Source organism: Aquarana catesbeiana, linkage group LG11 (genome assembly GCF_042186555.1).
Source record: "Aquarana catesbeiana isolate 2022-GZ linkage group LG11, ASM4218655v1, whole genome shotgun sequence".
Classification (NCBI taxonomy): domain Eukaryota; kingdom Metazoa; phylum Chordata; class Amphibia; order Anura; family Ranidae; genus Aquarana; species Aquarana catesbeiana.
In genome coordinates this window covers 272,307,165-272,333,113 of record NC_133334.1, presented here as the reverse complement: position 1 = coordinate 272,333,113, position 25,949 = coordinate 272,307,165, and the positions used below count along the sequence as shown (strand labels likewise).

Below are 25,949 nucleotides of genomic sequence, written 5' to 3'. Positions count from 1 at the left end.
CAATCTTCTTTGCAGATCTTCTCTAAATCCTTAAGGTTTCTTGGCTGTCGCTTATTGCTTTCAGCTCCCTCCATACATTTTTTTATAGGATTAAGGTCTGGAGATTGGCTATGCCACTCCATGACCTTCATGTGCTTCTTCTTGAGCCACACCTTTGTTTCCTTGGCGGTATGTTTTGGGTCATTGTCATGCTGGAAGACCCATCCATGACCCATCTTCAGTCTCCTGGCTGAGGTAAGAAGGTTCTCATCCAAGATTTTACAATACATGGTCCCTTTCCTTTGGCCCTCAATGTGGCAACGTCGACCTGTACCATTAGCAGAGAAACAGCCCCAAATCATAATGTTTCCACCTCCGTGCTTGACTGTAGGGATGGTGTTCTTAGGGTCATAGTCAGCATTTTTCTTCCTCCTAACAAGGTGAGTCAAGTTAATGCCAAATAGCTCAATTTTGGTCTCATGTGACAACAGAACTTTCTCCTAAACCTTCTCTGAATTATTTGGATGTTCATTGGCAAACTTCAGACGGTCCTGTACATGTGACTTCTTGAGGAGGGGGACCTTACGGGTGCTGCAGGATTTGAATCCATGGTGGCGTATTGTGTTACCAATGGTTGGTTTGGTGACTGTGGTCCCAACTGCCTTGAGATCCTTCACAAGCTCCTTCCGTGTAAGTTCTGGACTGATCCCTCACTTTTCTCATGATCATCCTCACCCCATGAGGCAAAATCTTGCATGGAGCTCCAGACCGAGGACGGTTGATGGTTATTTTGTATTTCTTCCATTTGCGAATTATCGCTCTAACAGTTGTCTCCTTCCCACCAGCTTCTTGCTGATGGTCTTGTAGCCCATTCCAGCCTTGTGCAGGTCTACAATCTTGTCCTGATGTCCTTTGACAGCTCTTTGGTCTTGCCCATGATGGTGAGGTTTGAATGGAAGAAAGAGATTCTGTGGACAGGTGTCTTTTATACACATAACGTGTTTTGGTTAGGAACACCTTCTTACATTGACAGGACTAATCTGTGTACCACATGAGCACCTACTGTAGCCCAGTGTTTCTCAACTCCAGTCCTCAAGGCGCCCCAGCAGGTCATGTTTTCTGGCTTTCCAACTTTTTTTTGCACAGGTGATTTGATCAGTTTCACTGCCTTAGTAATTACCGCAGCCATTTTCATCTGAGGGAAATCCTGAAAACATAACCTGTTGGGGCGCCTTGAGGACGGGAGTTGAGAAACGCTGATGTAAGGAAATGACTTGTACTCTTTAAATTGTTACCAAACTGCAATTTGTGCAAAATGACGTAAAGGAACCATTAAAATCCATCCTTAGTAAAAAGTATGCGACGCTGCAGCACATAGGAGCTCTTGATAAGCGTTTTACTCCATGTTTACATGTGTAGGGCTGGGAGTAAGTGATTATTCCTGTGTTTAATTTCAGCCGGGCAGCTGAGTCAGTCGGCACACATGGCTCTCCAGCTGCCGTACAACGTCCTGGGATTAGGGCGCAGCGCCAACTTCCTCGATCATCTGTACGTCGGAATCCCTCGTCCGTCTGGAGAAAAGGTCAGTATAGCCTATATGTGCTAAATGTGTATAATATGTATTGGTGTAGCATAATGCTAGTGAGAGGTTATAGGGGGGAAATAAAATGCTTCTTATTCCCTAGTACAAGGATATTACAGAGCAGGATTTAATGTGATTGGTCACTTTTTCTTTTTTCTCACTGTGACATGCTAAAGCAAATCTGTTGTAAGATCGATGCATGGGGCTGCTATTGCTGACCTTCTTCTGAAAATGCCAGTTCCCTGGCTGTCTCCGCTTTTCACCCTCCAGGTCACTATTATGAACAAGCCTGCTTCAAGTGGAACCAATGTTAAAGCATATTCAAGCAAAAGAAGATTTATATATTGCATCCTATCAGTCATTTGATGTGGTGTCTGTATTCGAGGCACTATTCCTCACACTGACACCAATGATGGGGCACTATTCCTCACACTGACACCAATGATGGGGCACTATTCCTCCCACTGACACCAATGATGGGGCACTATTCCTTCCGCTGATACCAATGATGGCGCACTATTCCTCGGACTGACATCAATGATGGGGCACTATTCCTCACACTGACACCAATGATGGGGCACTATTCCTTCCGCTGATACCAATGATGGCGCACTATTCCTCGGACTGACATCAATGATGGGGCACTATTCCTCCCATTAACACCAATGATGGGGCACTATTCCTCCCATTAACACCAAAGATGGGGCACTATTCCTCCCACTGACACAAATGATGGGGCACTATTTCTCCTACTATTACTGACAATTGCAAACTATTCCTTCCATTGATACCAATAATAGGGCACTATTTCTTCCAGTAATTGTTTTACTCCCATTGACCACCAGGTCTTAGGAATTGTTTGTTTCCACTAATGCTGTGATGTTTGTTAAAAATGTCTTGATCCATTGGGGATAAAGAACAGCTCTAGATAGATAGATAGACATGCAACAAAGATCTGCAAAAGAATAGCAGCCCATAAAGAGCCCATGTAAAGTCATCAGTGCAGGGGGAAGTGTAGCCTGGATGTTAGGGGTTACCATTCCCTCCACTGGTTGATTGTAAAGGACCCGGCTGAGTCATGTCTGCAGACAGCCAGCATTTTGTGAACGCCTTTGTTCATTAGTCTGCTTTATAATTGGGGCCATGCTGTGCTCTGCCTGATAAATCTACTTAGTCATCCATCATTAGACATGACTAACATTTCCTAATAAATCATCTAAATGGCCAGTGAAAAGTCCAATTACATCCCAGTTTTAAAATTAAATCTGTTTCCATTGCACCGCTGTATTATTGTCGATCGCTCTGTTCCACAGGGATGTCTGCGCACTTTCTATTAGTCATATGTTGGTTTCTCTTTTCAGCAAATGAGGCGGCAGGAATGGACGGCAATCATTCCGAATTCCCAGCTCATTGTCATTCCGTACCCCCACCAACAGCCTAAAAGGTAATAACATTGCAAGAACCAAGTCTAGACCTGTAGCTCATCATTACTATTTATTGTTGTTGTTGCTCTTTTTTTTTTTTTTACCTTGTTGTTGAGTTATATGGCAGCTACACATTATCGCTAAGGCTCTGTTCACATACAGTATCTCACAAAAGTCAGTACACCCCTCACATTTTTGTAAATATTTTCTTCTATCTTTTCATGTGACAACACTGAAGAAATGACACTTGTCTACAATGTAAAGTAGGGAGTGTACAGCTTGTATAACAGTGTAAATTTTCTGTCCCCTCAAAATAACTCAACACACAGCCATTAATGTCTAAACCACTGGCAACAAAAGTGAGTACACCCCTAAGTGAAAATGTCCAAATTGGACATAATTAGCCATTTTTCCTCCCCAGTGTCATGTGACTCGTTAGTGTTACAAGGTCTCAGGTGTGAATGGGGAGCAGGTGTGCTAAATTTGGTGTTATCACTCTCACTCTCTCATACTGGTCACTATAAGTTCAAAATGGCACCTCAAGGCAAAGAACTCTCTGAGGATCAGATAAAAAGAATTGTTGCTCTACATAAAGATGGCCTAGGCCAGTGATGGCAAACCTTGGCACCCCAGATGTTTTTGAACTACATTTCCCATGATTTTCATGCACTCTGCAGTGTAGTTGAGCATCATGGGAAATGTAGTTCCAAACCATCTGGGGTGCCAAGGTTCACCTTTACTGGCCTAGGCTATAAGAAGATTTCCAAGACCCTGAAATTGAGCTGCAGCACGGTGGCCAAGACCATACAGCGGTTTAACAGGACCGGTTCCACTCAGAACAGGCCTCGCCATGGTCGACCGAAGAAGTTGAGTGCACGTGCTCAGCATCATATCCAGAGGTTGTCTTTGCAAAATAGACGTATGAGTGCTGCCAACATTGCTGCAGAGGTTGTAGGGGTGGGGGGGTCAGCCTGTCAGTGCTCAGACCATACGCCACACACTGCATCAAATTGGTCTGCATGGCTGTCGTCCCAGAAGGAAGCCTCTTCTAAAGATGCACAAGAAAGCCTGCAAACAGTTTGCTGAAGACAAGCAGACTAAGGACATGGATTACTGAAACCATGCTCTGTGGTCTGATGAGACCAATATAAATGTATTTGGTTCAGATGGTGTCAAGCGTGTGTGGCGGAAACCAGGTGAGGAGTGAAAAGACAAGTGTGTCTTGCCTACAGTCAAGCATGGTGATGGGAGTGTCATGGTCTGGGGCTGCATGAGTGCTGCCGGCACTGGGGGGCTACAGATCATTGAGGGAACCATGAATGTCAACATGTACTGTGACATACTGAAGCAGTATATACTGATGAGGGGATAACATACTGATCCCCTCCCTTCAGAGACTGGGCCGCAGGGCAGTATTCCAACATAACGACCCCAAACACACCTCCAAGACGACCACTACCTTTCTCAAGAAGCTGAGGGTAAAGGAGATGGACTGGCCAAGCATGTCTCCAGACCTAAACCCTATTGAGCATCTGTGGGGCATCCTAAAACAGAAGGTGGAGGAGCGCAAGGTCTCTAACATCCACCAGCTCCGTGATGTCATCATGGAGGAGTGGAAGAGGACTCCAGTGGCAACCTGTGAAGCTCTGGTGATCTCCATGCCTGAGAGGGTTAAGGCAGTGCTGGAAAATAATGGAGGCCACACAAAATATTGACACTTTGGGCCCAATTTGGACATTTTCACTTAGGGGTGTACTGACTTTTGTTGCCAGTGGTTTAGACATTAATGGCTGCGTGTTGAATTATTTTGAAGGGACAGCAAATTTACACTGTTATACAAGCTGTACACTCACTACTTTACATTGTGACAAAGTGTCATTTCTTCACTGTTGTCACATAAAAGAAATAATAAAATATTTACAAAAATGTGAGGGGTGTACTTACTTTTGTGAGATACTCACTTTTGTGAGATATGGGAATTGGATCCGTTTTGATCCCCGCATCAGATTAGCATGACACATGAACTGGCAGTTTTCTCTATGGAGCTGGTTCACATTTATGCGGCGCAACAGCAGTGCAAATTGGCTGCAAATTGAAAAAAAGTTCTGTGCGTTTTCTAAGCACTGCAGTGCGGTTCAGATGCAAATTCCTGGCTATTGCTTTCTATGGGAACGCACCTGAATTACACATGTCATCGGTTTTCAACACAAATTCGATCAGAAAACGAAGCAGCCTGGGGGCCCCCAATCCTTTCGGGTCTGATATGGATTTTAAGGGGAACCCCACGCCATTATTTAGAAGAAACCACCCCCCCCCCCCCCCAAATCAATACCAGACCTTTAGGTCGCAGCTGAACTCCTGAAAAGCTGCTTTGGAAATTTGCAGTGAAAACTGAGGGGAAATTCGCACCAGACATGTATGAACCCAGCCTAAAGGTTTTGGGATCCTATCCATCACACCTAAATGAGCTTGCTGAATATCCCATTCCAAAGCCATAGGCATTAATATGGAGATGCCCCACTGTGTGCTATAACAGTCTCCACTCTTCTGGGAGGCCTTTCCAACAAATTTTGGAGTGTGTCTCTGGAAATGTGGGCTCATTATGCCATAAGAGCATTCGTGAGGTCAGGTATTGATGTTGGACGTACTACAAAAAGACAAAAGAGAAGAGGCGTAACAGCCTAGCTCATTATCCCAGTGTAACATTTATTTTAAGATAAAAAATAAGTCTACTCACAGTCAGAGAAAGCTCATCAAAATATCCGAGTTAATCGGTCCACTCTGTGTTCTCCTGGGCTTGGGAGGACGCTGCCTGGATCCAAAATTGGCTTAAGCATTTCAAGGGTAGTATCCTCTTCTCCTCAGAGCTAAAGAGGGTTTGGTTCTGAGGAAGAGGGTACTACCCCCAAAACATGTAATCCAAGTTAGATTCCAGATGATGTCATCTCAAGCCTAGGAGGATGCAGAGTGGACCGATCTTTTGATGAGCTTTGTAGATTAATTTTTTTCTTACAATAAATGTTACACCGGGATACTGCTAGGCTGGTGCACCCTCTGTCTTTTATGTTTTTGTAGTATGACATTGGGGCTCCCCCAGTCCTAGGAGGGCAGCTAAGCATGGTGTGTTCATATTTACAGTTAAGAAGAGGATGTATATGAAGAACTAGTTCCAGACCACCAGTACACTCATCATGTGGAAGGAGGTCTTTTGTATTGATGATAGATGAGATGACCTGGGTTGCAAATGGCGTTCCAACATGAACCCAAAGCTGTTCAAGTCGGGGATCTGTGCAGGCCACTCGATTTTGTCCACACCATACTTAAAGATAAAATTTCGGAGTGTGTCTAATTGAATGTTTGCCCATTCAGCCAAAAAGGTTCAAGACCTGCTTGGAGTCAGCATTTCAGTTTTTTTTATTCCCAAGGTGTTTAGTAGAGTTGAGGTCAGGGCTCTGTGAATGCCACTCAAGTTCCACCACACAAAACCCTGGACCTGGCTTTGTACACAGCGGCACAGTCATGCTGGAACAGAAAAGGACCTTGCCTAAACCGTTACCATAAGGTTCAAAGCCGACGGTTATCTAAAATGTCTTTTTACGCTATAGTATTAACAGCACCCTTCACTAGAAACATCTGAACTCAATAATGTGAAGGGGTATCCACATACAGCACTTGCCATATGCTATGTTGTGATATGGGGGATGTTAGTCAAGGGTTTCAGCTTCACACCAAATGAAAAATTCTGAGCCACCTGGCTCTTAAGCTCACTCAGATTTAATTGCAGTACCTCGCTGCACGGGCCCACTCGTAGCCTCTAGGTAGAGGTTCTCCTAATACCCCAGGTGCTCTCACTCCTCTGAGATGCACAGATTCCTTTGGCTACCCTGGACCCTCTCCCAGTTGCCTGAGTTCTAGTCTCCCAGACTCTCTCAGCTGGCTCAACTCTCTCAGTCGAATGATCTGGAACCTCTCCCACATGGAGTACTGTCTCGAGGATATTCATAGTTCTGGCATTAGAGCATAAAAGCCCTCAGCCAACATGGCCCCTCGTTAGGTCTGAAGAAGGAGCGCGAAACACGTCACCTATTGGTCCACCGTCCCAACTGGAAGTGACGTCATCCCCCGACTCCCTGTGTGCTCGAGGTCCAAGAAAGGTCGGCAACCACCGGCGCAACCTGCTCCACTACACCAGCACTCAGCCACGGATGGACTCCCTCCCGGATGGTTCTTCTCCCACAGCTTACATGCCTGCTTTTAATCTACTCTTGTGAGTACATATGCTACATTTGCTCATTAAAATCGATTAACATACCGCACTTAGAGTGGCGCCTTTGTGCTTCTTCCCTCCTGTCTCGAGGATATTGCCTTGGTCTCTAGACAGGAGCACACCTCCCTCCTGACTGCAGTAACTACAAAAAACTCCGATTCCACCTGCTCCCCTAAGCTATGCTCGGATCAGTCTTATATTAATCCCGCACACCTCTGCACTCAAACAAGCTGCAAAAGTCAAGCAAAGCCTGGACACCGGATTGAAGTTTCTGTCCCGCCCAAGACACTCTGGAACCTTCATGCTCCTGGCCCCGACTGATCTGGAACTACCAAATTCAGAGTAAACATAAAGCACAGCTTTCACTATAAACATTCCAGAGCCTTTAAAAGTGCACCTTTGATAATCCGATGTCCTTTATACACAAATTCGCTAAATTCTCACCATGGCAGGTCCTCGGAATATCACAAGGTGTGATGGTCATGTGCTCACAAACTGTTGTCCATGTGGTGTATGTTCTAAATGAAAATTAACATATTTATAAAGAATTTGAAAGTAATGAAAGGAAGGGTCATTTAACAGACATCCCCTGTAGATTTAAAGTGTTACTAAACCCACAGCAGCAAAATCAGCCTGTATATGCAGTAAAGCACGCTGGTTATACTCACTGTGGAACCTAAAGGAATTCTCAGCATTGTGTAAAATGATGCTGTCTGATCCTCCCCTTATTTCACATTCCCTAATCTATCTGCTGATGGAACAGAGCCTTGGGGGAACTCTGCACATGCTCAGTTTGGTGTGTATTGCTAGAGAGTTTTTTTTTTTTTCTCTTGGGAGAGTGCATGTGATCAGCACAGGGCCAATCAGCACTGTCCAGACAGAGACCTGCAGCCTCATAGGACAGTCAGGGGAGAATGAAAACCCCTCCTACATGCTTTACCCAGACATTGATAGAAGTCACAAGTCTATTACAGAGGCAGGCAAGTAAACAGGAGATTCTCACTGTATGCAATCTGATGACGCTCATCCTGCCCCCTCCCTGTCCCCCCCGACAGGGCCGTTTTTAAGGCAGGGCAAAAGGGGCAGCAGCCCTGGGCCCTGTCATTGTTGTGGGGCCCAAAGCAGCTGCCTCATACTTGCCAACTATCCTGGTTTAAATTCCCTCGCGCCTTGAGGTTTTAGTCCCGTGCTGTGTCCCAATATCTCAGTGTGAAGTGCTGCTACTAATGCTGCCCAGCTCTGCCCTTTTGTTGTGTACAGATGACTCACCTGCAGACCCTTTGTCTACATGTAAATTACCGGCATTCATATGTAAATGGCGGCATTCATATGTATAGCCGTCAGCATTGATATGTATAGGGCGGCACAGTGGTGTAGTGGGTAGCACTTTCACCTAGCGGTAAGAAGGGTCGCTGGTTCGATTCTCAACCACGACACTACCTGCCTGGAGTTTGCATGTTCTCCCTGTGCCTGCGTGGGTTTCCTCCGGGTACTCCGGTTTCCTCCCACACTCCAAAGACATGCTGGTAGATTAATTGGATCCTGTCTAAATTGGCCCTAGTATGTATGAATGTGAGGTAGGGACCTTAGAGTGTAAGCTCCTTGAGGGTAGGGACTGATGTGAATGTACAATGTATATGTAAAGCGCTGCGTAAATTGACGGCGCTATATAAGTAACTGAAATAAATAAAAAAATAAAATATGCCCCCCTGAGGTCATATCCACAGTAATCTCTAGCAGCCAATCAACAAGCAGAAATCATGTGTTGTAACCTCTGGCAACTAATCAGTGAGCCGTAATGTGTGCTGTAACCAGTCAGTGAGCTGTAATGATACACTGTAACCTCTGGCAACCAATCGCAGTAGCTGCCTGATCTGATTCAGTAAACTGATTTTGAGTCTAGCTGCTATTTATTGTATGTCTCAGAGCAGGTGGAGAGCAAAACTGCATTGGGGAGCCCTAAGAAAAGTTTTGCCCAGGGTCCAATCAATATTAAAGACGGCCCTGCCCTCCGAGGCAGCTAAAAATGAAGTATCGGCGTATAACACGCACCCGCTATTTGCACCCGATTTTCAGGGTGAAAAAGTGCGTGTTACACGCCAATAAATACAGTAATTGCATTTCCATGTTCTGTGTACCTGTGTGAGACCAGATATAGAGAATGCGGGATCCTAAGTTTAATACCACTTTGATTGCTTATCAATTTCCTAGAAGAATGCAAACAGATATAATCAAGCTGGCAACTGGTGGTGGGAAGGTGTAAATTGTGTTAGTAAGCATTTATGGTACACATATAAAAAGAATGAGGGTTGTGAACATCTGATAGCATGCACAAGGGAGTTCCAGAGAAGGGGAGAAGCACAAGAGAAGTCCTGAATGTCTCAATAGTGTTTCCCACAAAGAAAAAAAAGCCTGTATTTAGAACAAATGTTCTGGACTAAAGCAGGGTGACTGATTGTTTAGAACTTTTTAGTGTTTGAAGTTTGTCTTTGCTTTTTAATCCATGGAGGAGAAGAGGGAGCCAGTGGAGGGAGTTGAAAGAAAAGGGACGAGTTAGTCTTCTGCCTGCTTTTATGATGCTTCTGTTTGGCATGTACCCAGACATGGTAGAGTTAATCAGTATTTATTGTCATCATTGAAGCTCGCGTCTGGTCTCTATCCCCTGGCATCTCTTCTTCCTGGAACTTGGTGCTATCTCTTCAAATGTATCTTCGTTAATAAGCGTCTATTGATTTTCCTCTCCACCGTGGTCCAAGTTATTTTGGGAATGTGAAGGGAGGCCTGGAGTCAGAACCTTGGCTGTTAGCACGTAAATCTCTATCATAACGCAGGACAGTTTAGCCACCCGTGCTATTGTCTCTGGAAATTATTTCGGCTTGACTCGTTAAGTGCAGCAATTAATGAACACAAGTGGTACTGACACCATTAAGGCAGGCGTCTAAGATTTGTGCCCTCTATTTTGTATGCTGTATACCTTAATAACACAAAGCTGGAGAGCTCAGGATGCATGAAGGTTACTCTTCTTTATAGGGACCCTGTCACCTTGCCTATGCAGGGCGAAGTGACAGCGTCTTTGCAGAGGACACCCCATTATACTCACTTTGCCATCATTACCTCAATGTTTCTTCTTCTATCATTGCCGGCACTAAATTACCAGTGTCTGTGACTGTAGAGAGCATATAAAGTACAGGCCAGCAACTCGACAGCTTCTCCATAGAAAATATTTATTTGAGCATTACAGCAATAACATCATCCAAAAATGCTGACGCGTTTCGGTCTCAAAAGCTTTTGATGAAGGCCAAAACGCGTCAGTATTTGGGTGATGTTATTGCTGTAATGCTCAAATAAATATTTTCTATGCAGAAGCTGTCGAGTTGCCGGCCTGTACTTTCTATGGATCTTTTGTGAGCTTAATTAGTCAGAGCACCGACTGCTCTACACACCAACCATGCTATATAGCAGTAGAGCTTGGGTGAGTTTTTGTCTTGCTACTGTAGAGAGTAGTTGCATAGCTCACTTAGTCACATGACAGTGTTCGGCTGTGGCAATTGGTTGCTAGACCCAAGCCCTGTCACAAGAGAGGAGCTCATACACTATATTGTCAAAAGTATTGGGATGCCTGCCTTTACATGAACTTTACGGACATCCCAGTCTTAGTCCATAGGGTTCAATATTGGGTTGGCTCACCCTTTGCAGCTATAACAGCTTCAGCTCTTCTGGGAAGGCTGTTCACAAGGTTTAGGAGTGTGTCTATGAGAATGTTTGACCATTCTTCCACAAGGGCATTTGTGAGGTCAGGCACTGATGTGGACAAGAAGACCTGGCTGACAGTCTCCAATCTAATTCATCCCAACGATGTTCTATCGAGTTGTGATCAGGTCTCTGTTCAGGCCAGTCAAGTTCCTCAATACCAAACTCGCTCATCCATATCTTTATGGACCTTGCTTTTTTATGGACCTTGCTTGTTTATGGACCTTGCTTCTTTATGGACCTTGCTTTGTGCACTAGTCCAAATCATTTGGTGGAGGGGGGATTATGGTGGGGGGTTGTATTTCAGGGGTTGGACTTGGCCCCTTAGTTCCAGTGAAGGGAACTCTTAAGACGTCAGAATTCCAATACATTTTGGACAATTTCATGCTTCCAACTTTGTGGGAACAGTTTGGTGATGGACTTTTCCTGTTCCAACATGACTGAGCATCGGTGCACAAAGCAAGGGTGTAGTCTTCCCAATCTTCCCTGGAAGCCTAAACTTTAAATAGTTTTGGCTGGTATTTCACTTCAACAAGGAAGCCCATTTGAGGTTGCTTTGACTTGCATATCCCAAAAACTGCTGTGGGGTCTTTTGCCTCTCTCAATCCAGCCATAGGGTTCTACCAACTTCTGGGCCAACAAGGGAGTGGTAGGTAGGATTTATGTCCCATGTCAAGGCCTTAATTTAAAAATAGTTTCCAACCAATCGCAGAGGAGGCTTTGTCATACCTGCCCTTAGTCAGCAGTTTAGGTTTTGACAGTCAGGCGGAAAAGGTTCACTTCAAGTTACTTTGGGACTGTGCAAACATACCTAGCCCTAGGGTTGATGTACAAAGGCATGTAGGACAATTGTGTACTTCCAACCTTGTTGCAAACATTTAGGGACAGCCCTTTTCTTTTAGAACATGACTGCGCCCCTTTGTCGAGTTTGACGAGTTTGCTGTGAAAGAACTCAAATTACCTGTACTTCAAACCTCCCTAACACTTTTGCCAATCGGTAGCCAGATCTTCTTGCCCAACATCAGTACTTGGCCTCAGAAATGCTCTTTTTGGCTGAATGGACACACATTCCCACAGACAGCCTCCAAAATCTTGTGGAAATCCTTCCCAGAGGAAGCTGTTATAGCCTCAAATAGGGGCCAACTCCATATTAAAGGCCATGGTTGAAACAGTATGCAGAAGGCCATTTTTGCATTCCAAATGACTGTGCTCCTGTGCACAAAACTAAACTCCATGAAGACATGGCTTGCTGAGTTTGGAGTGCCAGAATTCAAGTGGCCTGCACGGAGTCCTGAACACCTTTTGGAAAGAACTAGAACAGTGGTCATCAAGCCTGTCCTCGGGGCCCACTAACAGGCCAGGTTTTATGTATTACCTTGGGGAGATGCAGACTAGAATACTGCAATCACTGAGCAGCAAATAATATCACCTGTGATGTTTTGCAGTTATCTTGCAAACCTGGCCTGTTAGTGGGCCCTGAGGACAGGGTTGATGATCACTGAACTAGAACACTGATTGCGAGCAGGGTCTTTTTACCCAACATTAGTACCTGTCCTCAGATGCTCTTTTGGCTAGATAGGAACTGTGACGGACTAATGTGATGGATCTAATTAACAGCTAGGCACCTAGACAAGTCTTATCAGTATAACTAGCAGTCACAGGAATTCCCCACCCAAGACAGCCCGGCACCAGTACCCAAGAAGACACCCAGGGTTCTCCAAATCTCATTAACCGGCTTTCTTTTCACATACATCTGCTCACTGAGTTTGAAGTTGGTAGAGACCATCATGGCTTCCTTGACTGTTAAATGTGGTAATAACGTGTCATCTTGCATCATATAAATTGTCTTCTTCCTGAATGCTCATAGCTCCCTCAAATGCCAGGGTCCATAGTCAGTAGGCAAGAGGCTACCTTGCAGTTCCCTCCAAAAGCCTCTGTTGCGGTTGGGTCCTCTCACAGGAACAAATTCCCACAGACACTCCAAAATCTTGTGGAAAGCCTTCCTTTCCCCCTTACAGCTTTAAAGAGAAGGGGGCTCTCCATATCAATGCTCATGGTTTTGGAACAGGATGTCCAGCAAGCTCATGTTGGTGTAATGGTCAAGTCTTAACAATTTTTTTGCCGCACAGTATACCTGAATACTTTATCAAGATTTCTTAGGACATACCAAATGGTTTCACAAAAAGTAAAAGTAATTTAAACCTGGTCTAGCGTGTTTCTGCATCTACACGGTGCAGGACAGATAACAGAGTCGTGTGCGGTTCACGCTCTGGATCTTTGAACTAAGTTTTGTCTGTCTTGTCGGAAAAGCGTATTGTATATAATTTTGGCCCTGTCACATTCAGAGGGGCCAGATCCAGAAACATCATGGGGGAACACATGCACACACAAATATATATATATATATATATATATATATATATATATATATATATGTGTGTGTGTGTGTATTGTGCCTTGAAAAAGTATTCATACTCCTTGAAATTTTCCACATTTTGTCATGTTACAGCCAAAAACGTAAATGTATTTTATTGGGATTTTATGTGACAGACCAACACAAAGTGGCTCATATTTGTAAAGTGAAAGGAAAATGATACATGGTTTTCAAAATTAAAAAAAAAAAAAAAAAATCTGTGTGCATTTGTATTCGGCCCCTTTTACTCTGATACCCCTAACTAAAATCTAGTGGAAACAATTGCCCTCAGAAGTCACCTAATTAGTAAATAGAGTCCATCCGTGTGTAATTTAATCTCAGTATAAATACAGCTGTTCTGTGAAGCCCTCAGAGGTTTCTTGGAGAACCTTAGTGAACAAACAGCATCATGAAGGCCAAGGAACACACCAGACAGGTCAGGGATAAAGTTGTGGAGAAGGTTAAAGCAGGGTTAGGTTATAAAAAAATATCCCAAGCTTTGAACATCTCACGGAGCTCTGTTTAATCCATCATCCGAACATGGAAAGAGTATGGCACAACTGCAAACCTACCAAGACATGGCCGTCCACCTAAACGGACAGGGTGGGCAAGGAGAACATTTATCAGAGAAGCAGCCAAGAGGTCCATGGTAACTCTGGAGGAGCTGCAGAGATCCACAGCTCAGGTGGGAGAATCTGTCCACAGGACAACTATTAGTCGTGTTCTCCACAGTTTGTGAGAAGCCATGTGGGGGACACAGCAAACATGTGGAAGAAGGTGATCTGGTCAGATGAGACCAAAATTGAGCCGAAAAGCAAAACGCTATGTAGGGCAGAACACTGCACTTCACTCTGAACCATCCCCACTGTGAAACATGGGGGTGGCAGCATTATGTTGTGGGGATGCTTTTCTTCAGCAGGGACAGGGAAGCTGGTCAGAGTTGATGGGAAGATGGATGGAGCCAAATACAGGGCAATCTTAGATGAAAACCTGTTAGAGTCTGCAAAAGACTTGAGACTGGGGCGGAGGTTCACCTTCCAGCAGGACAACGACCCGAAACATACAGCCAGAGCTACAATGGAATGTTTGTTTTTTTTTTGTTTTAAGACAAATTCCAACATACAACATAGAAAAACACATTGCACAATATATCTATATAAATCTTTTCATTAACATACACCACACTAACCCCCCCACCCCGAGAAAACACACCGGATCCTTGATCGTGTCCTCTTCAAAAGAGAGAAAAAAAAGGAAAAAACCCACCCACTTGCCTACCCATAATCAAAACTCAATTTGTGCAAAACATTATTCAAAGTATAATTAAGAAAGGGGCTTTACAGCCCCCTATTACGTGTGTCAAACAACCAACAATACAAAAAATAATAATAAAGAAAAAATATAAAAAGTAAAAAAATGTATAATTTCGAATTACTTATTTTCGTCTCCTATTATGTTTTAGTGTTTTATTTCAATATAATCTCACTCTACTATTTTATTTTTATACCTCTCCACCTTTCATTTCAGTCTACCCTTCTTTTTGTGATTCCATTATATGTTGTCCATCCCGTGCCTAATTCACTATTATAACTTATCCTCTTCCTTTAATGACATCAATCATCTCTCCACTGTGCCTCCCAGAGGAGGAAAAAAAGAAACAACCCAAAAAACAACACCAAAAAAGAAGAAAAAAAAAAAAAAACACCCCACCTTCTCCCAATTTCCCCCCACCAGATGCATCCTGTAGACCAGGGGTCTCAAACTGTTGGCCCTCCAGCTGTTGCGAAACTACAAGTCCCATGAGGCATTGCAAGGTTGACAGTTACAAGCATGACTCCCACAGGCAGAGGCATGATGGGACTTGTAGTTTCGCAAACAGCTGGAGGGCCACCAGTTTGAGACCCCTGCCATAGACTAATCCGATCCATAACGCAACATTGCCCCCAAAAAGGTTTAATCCACCCCTATTTCTGAGGAGTAATACAGCCATCCTGCCCATGTATCTTTAAATTTATTCTGTTGGTCTTTAACCATATGTATCCATCTCTCTGCTTCCATTATATTTTCTACTTGCCTTTTCCAATCCATTATAGTGGGACACCTACCTGGACTGTTTCCAAAATCTAGGTATCAATATTTTGGCTGCATTTAGCAAATGGGGAGTAATGCTTCTCTTATAAAACCTAGCAGATGATGGCATCCCATGAAAAAGAAAATGTAATGGAGAGATTTCTATAGGTCTGAGTGTCATTTTCTTAATCCAAGGGGCTATCTCCTCCCATAAAACGTTAATCTTTGGGCAATGCCACCATAAATGCAGAAATGAACCCCTTTGGTTACATCCCCTCCAGCAGGTAACATCCGCCGATGGATATATCTGAGCCAATCGAACCGGTGTACGCGATACCATCTTGTCAGGACAATGGAATGGTTTAGATCAAAGCATATTCATGTGTTAGAATGGCCCAGTCACAGTCCAGACCTAAATCCAAGTGAGAATCTGTGGCAAGACTTGAAAATTGCTGTTCACCATCCAATCTGACAGAGCTTGAGATAGTTTGCACAGAAAAATGGGCAAAAATGTCCCTCTCTAGATGTGCAAAGCTGGTAGAGACATCCCCAAAAAGACTTGCAGCTGTAATTGCAGAGAAAGGCGGTTCTACAAAGTATTGACTCCGGGGGGCGCCATACAAATGTACCCCACACTTTTCACATATTTATTTGTAAAAAAATGTTGAAAACCATTTATCATTTTCCTTCCACTTCACAATTATGTACCACTTTGTGTTGGTCTATCACATAAAATCCCAATAAAATACATTTAAGTTTTCAGTTGTAAAATGTGGAAAATTTCGAAGGGTGTGAATACTTTTTCAAGGCATTGTGTGTATGTGTGTATATATATATATATATATATATATATATATATATATATAGCTATATCTATACACATTCATACACATAATGGAAAGGCCAGCGTGTGAAATAACTTATGTGATACGAACCTATCACAAGTACATCTGGATTACTCAGAAAAACATATGGCTACAAGATTATACCTTCCACTGTTCTGCAATCACAGCAGAATTACGGGTGGCGGGCTCGGGCTTTGTGCAGACCTCTCTTCCACATAATAAGCAGTTATGGGAAAATCTCTAAACAATAAAGCTTCAGAGAGCTGCCCGGCCAGCCAACGCAGCACCCTCTGGTTAACCCCCATGTTTCCCGGTCAAGTGACTCGACTTAACATAAATCTATTACTTGGACCACCCATGTCCATGTATGCACCTTGCAATAACAGTTTGTCACAAATCCCCTGAAATACAAACAATCTTGTCCGCATTACAGGTGAATAAGGCCCTCTATGTTAAAAGTCCAAAGTATAGGCCCAGAGCAGACTCCTCTTCAATCTTGTAGCACACAGGAGTAGACCACCACCACTGGGAGCCTCAACATCACACCGGATTTCACTGCCCACTTCAGATCTGGGAAGACAAAACCTGAAACATAAACAAAAGAAGGCACACCGGCCTAGTACATTTTCATAAAACCTTTTATTAGTGTAAAATAGGGATCGACCGATTATCGGTGCGGCCGATATTCACTTTTTCAGAAGTATTGGTAAAAAAACTGACCGATATTACCGATATTGCTTCAAGGGGTTTTATCAGGGGGATGATGGTAGGTGCGTGCATCACCCTGGTACCGTTCTTTAGAGCGGACGGTCGGCTTTATTGTAATAACAACCAATGTGGCTCAGTAGCCGCTCGTCTGTTAGACATTTCCCAGCCCCCCCCCACGCCTTCCACCTTCTGCCGCTCGCCTGGGCACGTCCGCCAGCTGGCCAAAGACTCGAACAAAGCCGATGCTTCGTTCGGGTCTCAGATCTAGTAATCCAGAAGCGATGTCATGACATCACTTTTTGGGTTACTGGCATCTTAAAGGTGCCAGTTTTAAAAAAAAAAGTATTCAAAAACGCTGATCTTGACGTTTTGAATACTTTGAAGTGCAGAGGGGGGGTTTGGGGTCTTATAGACCCCCGATATCTCCATAAAGAGTACCTCTCACATGCCTATTACTGTCACAAGGGATGTTTACATTCCTTGTGACAACAATAACAGTGATAAAAAACAAAAAAAAACTGTAAAATGACAGTGTAAAAATTTTATTTTTAAATGTATAAGATATTGGCAGGGGAGGTGACCAAAATATCGGTATCATATCAGCACCGTAAAAACTATATCAGTCGATCCCTAGTGTAAAATAATACAATATATTCATTAAAGTACATAAAATGTGTATTTAACAAGATCCAGTCCCAACGCCGTAAATGCTTCTATTCACCTGGGACGTAGCTTACTTGTCTCAGGGGCAATGCCCTCTTTCTCAGAGCTCCAAGGAAGAGGGCATCGCCCTTGAACCTCAGAAGTGTGTACTTTTGTGAGTACATTTTATTATTTTGCTCTAACAAAAGGTTTTATGAAAATGGACTAGGCCAGTGCGCTTTCTTTTTCTGTTTACGAATCCTTTGAATCAGTGGTCTCCAAACTGTGGCCCTTTGCTTGCCTTTATCTGGCCCTTGGTGCATTATTCCTCCCACTGATATGGGACACTATTCTGCCAACTGACACCAACAGTGGGGCACCATTCTCCCAGTGATGTTGATGTAGCACCCTGGAGTTTAGTCAGGGTTGCTCCTTGAAATTTACTTGCCTGGAATAGTTATCTTGGTTAATTGTTAGAGATCCATTGATTCCTCCCTAAGTTTAGCCTGGTTGCACTTTTCTCTTCTACCACTAGGTCGCCAGGTACTTGGTGGTACTAGATACGAGAAGGGCAACGCATGGTCAGATTATGGGTATATGGGGCATCTCAGTCAATGGGAAGGGGTTTTCTTGAATCCCTTGGCCTGCTGGGAGAACCTATATATTTGGGTGGAGTCAGGTGATCACTGTTCTGTGCCACCTGGATGGCTGTCTGGGTGGACGTGTGTTGTATTGCCTGGGCTGCTAGGCCAGAGATTGGGCCTATCCCGGGCACATCTGGCTACTGGGCTGTCTGAGGGCCTATCCAGAAACAAGAGAGCAGCGCTGGGTAGGGACTGCGGCTTGCAGTCCAACCAAAAGTGACGGTTCTGCCAGCTGGAGAACCTGTCGTGGTCGGAGGTAGAGAGGAAGCTAAGGGACCATCCACCTTTTTACCAGGAACCACAGTGAGTAACTGAAGCAAGTACCGGAGCAGCATTCTCGTCAACCGGGGACGTTGAAGAATCGGGAAACTTCAGTGGGTATTAAGCCAGGGACCCAGCCAGCGGAGGTGACTCTTGCAGAGCAGTCTTGTGTGTCAAGCCAGCGAGCAGGCCAGTGGGGTGAAGCTTGAGAGGTATCTTGAGTGCCAAGCTAGGGACCCAGCAGAGAAGCAGCGGTGACGCTTGAGGAAGATACCACCGTGAAGATTGGAGGAGCTCAAGGGGATTCAGTGGTAGTGAATCAGAGGGTCTAGTGAGAGAGACCGGGAGCTCAGTGGGCTGAAGAACCTACAAGGAGCGATTGTAGTGAAGGTGAAAGAACTGTTACGTTTTTGTTAGGAGCTGTTAAAGACTGTTGCCAAAGGAGACAGCATTCGTACACATGCAGATGTGGCCTCTTGCTGGATGCCTTTCCCTGCATGGCTGTCCTCCTATTGAAGTCTCGAGGTCTGCTAATTAATATTGCAACTACCTAAGGGTGTCCTGGCCCTAACCCCCTCTCCCCTAAAAAGTTTGTTTTGGATAGTCCTTGACTTCCATTGAAGCAGCAGCACAGCTTGGTCAAGTAAACGCGATAAAACACACAACCCAATCTATTGATTGGATGATGAAGGAGCAGCAGAACATTGAGGAGGTCCTCCTCATACAGTAGTTCATTGTTAGGGTTTCCATCGTCTTTAACCCATCCTGCAGTCCCACCTAGCCCTTGTCCCCATCTTGGTCCCTGAGGTGGCTCTGGACTCCCAGCCACGTGTCCAGTGGAGCCCAGAAACGTGTCCTTCCCCTGTCCTATCCATTCTACTCCTGTCACGAGGTTCCTCCACTATACCCTGTAACCCCCCCCCAAATACAGCCTGCATCTCTCTACAGATCTAGTCATAGGTCCACAAGTGACTCTTTGTACAGTCAGCTCTGCCTATGGCCAGAATTAATAGAATCGCTATGAGCAAGGGGAACTGACTCAGTAAGCACGGCAATTTTTTCTGAACCTGCTATTTTTTTATTTTTTTATTTAATGATCTGCAGAGAGACTGCTTCTTGTCTAGAGCTCTGCAGAACATTACCTTATCGTACTGTGAGCAATGTGACCTGCAATCCTGCACACCCTCTACTTACACACAAAGAAAAGACACATGAGTGGAATTAAATCTGACCCCTGGAAACTAACCATCCTGCAAATTATTTTAATTATTATAATTACCCCACTCCCACACATACAACTGTGTCGGATACTAGGTAGCTAATAATAATGTGCGTGCAATTTTCCTGCCAAAGTGGGGATTTTCTTCGGCTGTGTAGGGAAAAAGGTCATGACAGCCTACTCAGTATTATTTAAAGCACCTGTCCACCGATTTCACATATAACATATTAGGTGTATTGCAGCAAGTAAAATGCTATGCCTAAAGTGGCCAGTCGGAATCCATTTTGTAGAGGCCTATTGAATTCTGATTGGGTTGTTATTAAGGATGAGTTTGGGTTCAGCTCTGGGTTTGGCTTTAACCCGGAAGTCCGCTTTCATTCCTGAGCCAATCAGCTGCTGCCATGACATTATCTGCCCCGCAGCTGCAGTTACACAAAAGTTACACGGTTGCTTGTGACATCATTGACCTAATATAGCAACTTGGACCCAAGTAACAATTTAGGAATAACACACAATGCAGTTTTTGGCATTATTGATTAACTTTCTTTCAACACTTGACTGGTTCACTTTACATATTTTTTTTTTGGCACCACTTTTTTTTTCTGAGATGCTGACACTGCACCCCTTATGTCACAGTCAGGGGTCAGGTTTCGGAGACCAATAGAGAGGTATGCACCAATTACAATCTTACCCGAAACATGGAGTCTAAGCCCCAGCCGGTGTTCACCAGAACTCCCGATGGTGGAGATGGGTTTTGCTGCATGTTAGTAACAGGTCGAGGTGAGCAAGCCGAAGTCCAGTAGCAGATATGGCAGGTAGAGATCAAGCAGAAGCATAGTCAGTAAACTAAGCCAAAGGTCGGTGACAAGTAATTGCAAGTTGGGGTGAGGCAGAAGGTCCAGCAACAAGCCAGAGGTCAGTAACAATTGGTAGTGAAGATACGAATGACAGCAGGAGTGAAAAGAGCGGAATATTGGCTGGAGAGAGCACAAAAATCTAGCAAACAGGAAGTGCAAAGGAGTGGTTAAAATAGGAAGTTCATGGGTGGAGCAAGGAGTTTCAAGGTTCACGAGAAACAAGGTTCGAGGCAAGATTTTCCAAGGAACTGTCCAGGCTGCTGTCTAGCATCTCAGGGGGCTCAGCAAGAATAGAAAGCACAGGTTGCCGGTTCAGACCCGGGCCCTGCCACTTTTGTTTCAGGCTTGCTGGTTTTTGGGGAAGGGGCTTCCAGTGCAGGAGGAGGTGAGGATGCTGCAGAATAGAGTTTAGTGTTATCACTTCATGTAGGTTAGCGTTAGGTTAAAGATTTAACAAGCTTTCAGATGGTAACAGTAGACCATGCCTGAGTATTTTGGGTTGAAACAGCCACTTGTAGTCTTAGAAGCCAGGGTGGCAATGTAGGAGCACATTTGGGATAAAGGGTTGCCCCCCCCCCCCCTATAACAGGAAGTGTCTGAACATGGACCTTCATGGCAGGATCACCAGGTATTATTTTGGTGAACAGACAAAAAGAGCAGAGTGTGCAGACTACCTGTATAAACATTTATTAAAGGAAGGCAATTAGCAACTCGCATGAAGCAAAAAGAAGATTTCTTATCATGGTTCCCAAAAGGATTCCCAGCTGGGGAGGACACCAAAGAAACTGTCACAGTGGATACACTGGATTTGGTCTGGTTGGCACCTACTATAGCAAAGAGAAGCAGCACAAGGGCACCAATCTAGGTGCAGCAAGGTGGAGAGGCAGACACAGCACACAATAATTGGCAACTCACAGCGTGTAGATTATCTCATACAATAAAGTCATTGGTGCATCTACAGCTGGGAGGACGAGACATCCAAGATCCCAGGATGGAGCTGCTGCAGTAAGGAGTAGAGTGTGGTAGACAGGGTGACCAGGCAACCACAGGGCAGGAAGCAGCAAGTGTGGATCGATGAAGTACAGACGAGGACAGTTGAAACAGGAAGTGATGTCAGAAGGCGTAGAAACATGTTTCGAATCCCATGCCCCTTTTTCAAGCCAGGCAGTGGATGGAAATGGGAGCTGTATTTATACTCCATGGACTATGCTGCTTGGAACTAGTGGAATTTCTCACCACCTCCCCCTCCCTCAACCTTCTGAGACCCGTCATAGGTCCCAGATGGCTGTGGGACCATTCACAAAGTACAGCGCTGCTGCAAGGGGTGGAGTGTGGTAGCCGGGGCGACCAGGCAGCCTCAGGACAGAAAATGGTGAAGCGTCCTGTGTGGAGCACAGGTGAGGACAGGAAGTGACGTCGTGGGGAGGCGCGGCAACATGTTTCGAGGCCTACGCTTCTTTTTCAAACCAGGAAGTGGATGCAAATGGGAGCTGTATCTATACTCCACAGGCTATGCTGCGTGGAACTACAAGCTGGTATAGTGGCAAATACAAATGCTAATGGTCCCTGTTGCATTTGTCACTATGCAAGCTGACCCTTGTAGTTGTAGACAGCAGAAGTTCTCACCCCCCTCCTCTCGCAACCTGCTTGGACCCGTCATGGTTCCCAAAAGGCCGCGGGACCATTTACGAAGTTGGAGGTCAGCAGTGAAGCCACAAGGAATCACAGCCAGCTTCTCACGGTAAACTTGCTGGCACCGGAGACCTCAAGAGCTGAATCCCTAGACAGGTAAGTGTCCTTTTATTAAAAATCAGCAGCTACAGTATTTGTAGCTGTTGACTTTTATTTTTTTTCAAACTGTGAAGATTCTCTTTAAGTGTTAAGGGCTTGTTTAGGGGGATAAGTGTTCGGGGGGGGGGGGGGGGCAGTTTATTTGTCCAGGTGCCTCACACAGTACACTACCAGAGCCAGGGATCCGGTGATAGGAAGAAAAGCATCTCCCCAGAACACCAAACAACCAGAACAAAGATTATTTCACACGCCGCAGGGCTGCCTAGTACACTACGGAATTATCAGAACAAAAGACGAAATCTCTCGGCAAGTAGACTTTGTTCTCTGTTTTTTTTTTTCTTACCGGCCCGGGTGGAGTGGAACTAAAGCCAAAAAAAGGAAAAGCCATTATTTACAGTTTTTTTTTTTTTTAGTGCTGCCCAGCAGCCGATAAATTCCGGCATTAATGTGAGATGTATAAATAGGCACACTTGTGGGCTCCGGCTTCTCAAATTCATTTATTTCCTTCCTCTGCACTTGTTCGAGTGCCAGCCGGTCACTTCTGGAAAGAATTCAGCTTACAAAACACGAACGGGGAACAGTAACAATCGCTCGCCAGTTCTTTGTGCTGCAACCCACCAGGTAAATTAATGTCAGGCGAAAGGGAGCCAACTGCGCTTCAATCTCCGCGGGGCTGAGAGTGACAGCGCCGGCGAGGAAGGCTGATATGTGGGTCATTCGTCACGCTAACGTTTCCATACAAATTAATTGCAGGAGGCGGAAAATTAGATCGGTGGCAGGGAGGGAAAATCTGCCGGTGCCAATCTACGGATGGATTTCAGAATAGCCCGGGGGCAGAAAGGTGTACGGGGCAGTGGACGCGGGCCGCATCCCCAAAATGAGATGCTAATTCTGTCACTCCCTGTATAATGTGTGCAGAAGCTTCCAAGGCTGGAACGAATATCTAGGAGACATGGATTGAAGGGGATAGACTGCCATTGCTGACTTGGTTTTTTTAGGCTCGACTGAACTTTTGGTTTAAATCAGCGAAATACATTCCAGGTGCGAATATTTGAGTAGGGCGTCTTGTGCATAAAAGAAAGGGGAAAAAAAAATACAAATAATGGCAAAAAGTGAAATCTCCCCAGAGCCCACCCAGAGGGGAGGTATGGAGACAAAAAGGGGATTTTAACATAAGAAAATTCGGAATAAGAGGAAAATTCAGAAGCACCACATCCCAAATAATAAGTTTAAAAATTGGAAAGGGGCATTGAGGCCATTATGTAGGCCTCAGGGACTTTTAACGGTGCTGAGATCAATGATATACAGAGCGTAAGTAAAATAATATTTTATTTAAACAATCTCATTAAAAGAAACAGACATTGGCAAAAGACAATATACAAAACAAAATAAGGGGGGTGTAATTCTTTGATACAGAAATTAATACCACTTTCTCAACATGTTTCGCTTTCCTAAGCTTCTTCAGGAGATATATTTGTGATATTAGAGTCAACTATGAAAAATAGAAAAAATATATATATATATGTAAACAGTACACGTACATGTCTGCTTATACATCATACAGTCATAATATTTAAATATGGACAATGTACTAAATGAAAAAATACAAATACAAAAAATGAGCAAATCTGTATATATATGTAGATATCATATATTAGGATAAAATGTATGTAATATACGATATATATCAGAGAAAAAAAAAAAAAAAAAATATATATATATATATATAATCGTCATTTGACTTATAAAAGACCTGTAGAAAAAGATATACTTAAAAAAAGGGGGGGTTTTTTTTGCGGTGGCAAATGCTTTCTCCTCAGTCCCCACCTCACTATAAAGGCATGCAGAGAGGGATAAAATCCCTAAAAATGAGAATTCTCTAAAGAGAGAAAGATTGAAATCGGTAAATATAAATGAATAAGGTCAATCTAACCAGAGTGCACTTATCAGTAGCATTATATAGTAGAGAGTGAGAAGAAATCAAAAAATACCTCTAGTAGAATCAATTTAAAGATGACAAGAAGTTACATCCAAAGGATGATAGAGAGCAAAATTGCTGAAAATGTGAGGGAACGGTTCTAGTATTGCAGTGGAGTAGCAGTCAAGAAGGGGGCAGTATACAGGGCAGGAACATCCATACACAGCTAATAGATGAGCTAGACCTGGAAGTATAACTGCAAACTCTCACAAGGAACCTGAAGGGTATAAGCATGGTAAGAAGATATATCTAAGTATCATACATACTGAGATGGGTCAATGCTGCAAGAAGAAAATGAATGAAAAAACTTACTGTTGATAATCAAAATTTTGTGGAAACAAAGTTGCCCGTCAGGAGAATCCATCTGCCCAGCGCATTAAGCAGAAAAATGACAGAAGTTGGCGGGGAAAAAGCCCCGCTTTTAAGCCTCTCCAGCGTGACGACGTCTGACTCATCGTCACGCTGCGGACCAAAAGAGACACCTGCGCATGCGCACGTTATCTGATTCCTATTTAGAGAGCAGCGTAAGTGACGTAAGGTATTACAGGCGGACCCGCGGCCATCTTGGAAAATCCTGTGCCCTGAGTCTAATACTATGGAGGCTCCCAGGGCTCAAAAAAGTAAAATTTGAGTTATACATGGTAAATAATGATAAATAATGACGTGGTCAGAGTAAGTAGCGTCTGATATAGCGTAGCTGTCAAACGGCCATGTTTGGGGATCCTATGCCCTGGGTTTTACATTAGAGGGGCCCAAAGATAATGACAAAGATATTATAGCATAATAATGCCATATGTATGGATGAATCGGAAAACGAAAAGAACAGCACTTGGTGTCCAGTAGCGGGCAACAAAGCAATCAAAACATTGATTAGGAAATGATTAGCTAAGTGCCCCGGGTGTCCGTGCATACCAGAAGATATGGAGGAAAGGAGATTGAGGACAAAGCATGAGCTCATACCACACTCAAAATCAAAAAATATGATGACAAAAGAATTAATCCGTCAATCAATTACATAAATCAGTTATATATGAGAAAAAAAAAAATAAAATAAAATAAAAAATTAAATTTTATTAAAAATTATAAAAAAGGTTTGTAACTCAAGGCATCATTCAGGCCAGGATATTTCAACGCATTGAGGGTGACAATCCACTTGGTTTCATGTTGTAACAAGATTTTATCGTAATCACCCCCTCTTTCATTTGGGGGGACATGTTCCAAGGCATAAAAGTGCATCATCCTATCATCAAATTGTTTTTTTTGGGGGATTTTAACATGCCAAAAAAAAAAAAATCTACAATCATATAGCGTTACAAAAGTAGGTCAGATCAACAATATTTATTATCCATCGTTAAAAGGTCGATCAGACCAGATCCATCTGGTCTGATGAAACCAAGGTTGAACTTTTTGGCCATAATTCCAAAAGATATTTTTAGCGCAAAAACAAGACTGCACATCACCAAAAGAACACCATACCCACCGTGAAGCATGTTGGTGGCAGCATCATGCTTTGGGGCTG

General features: G+C 43.9%; 1 protein-coding gene across 2 annotated transcripts in view; it reads left to right on the top strand.

The window, feature by feature from the left end:
• Positions 1-25,949, top strand: part of ITFG1 (integrin alpha FG-GAP repeat containing 1) — a 314,466-nt gene that overhangs the window by 259,678 nt on the left and 28,839 nt on the right. For both annotated transcript variants that reach the window (XM_073605835.1, XM_073605834.1), the window contains exons 15-16: positions 1,437-1,561; positions 2,923-3,005. In XM_073605835.1, coding sequence (XP_073461936.1) covers positions 1,437-1,561; positions 2,923-3,005 — 208 coding nt within the window. The remainder of the gene's footprint in view (positions 1-1,436; positions 1,562-2,922; positions 3,006-25,949) is intronic.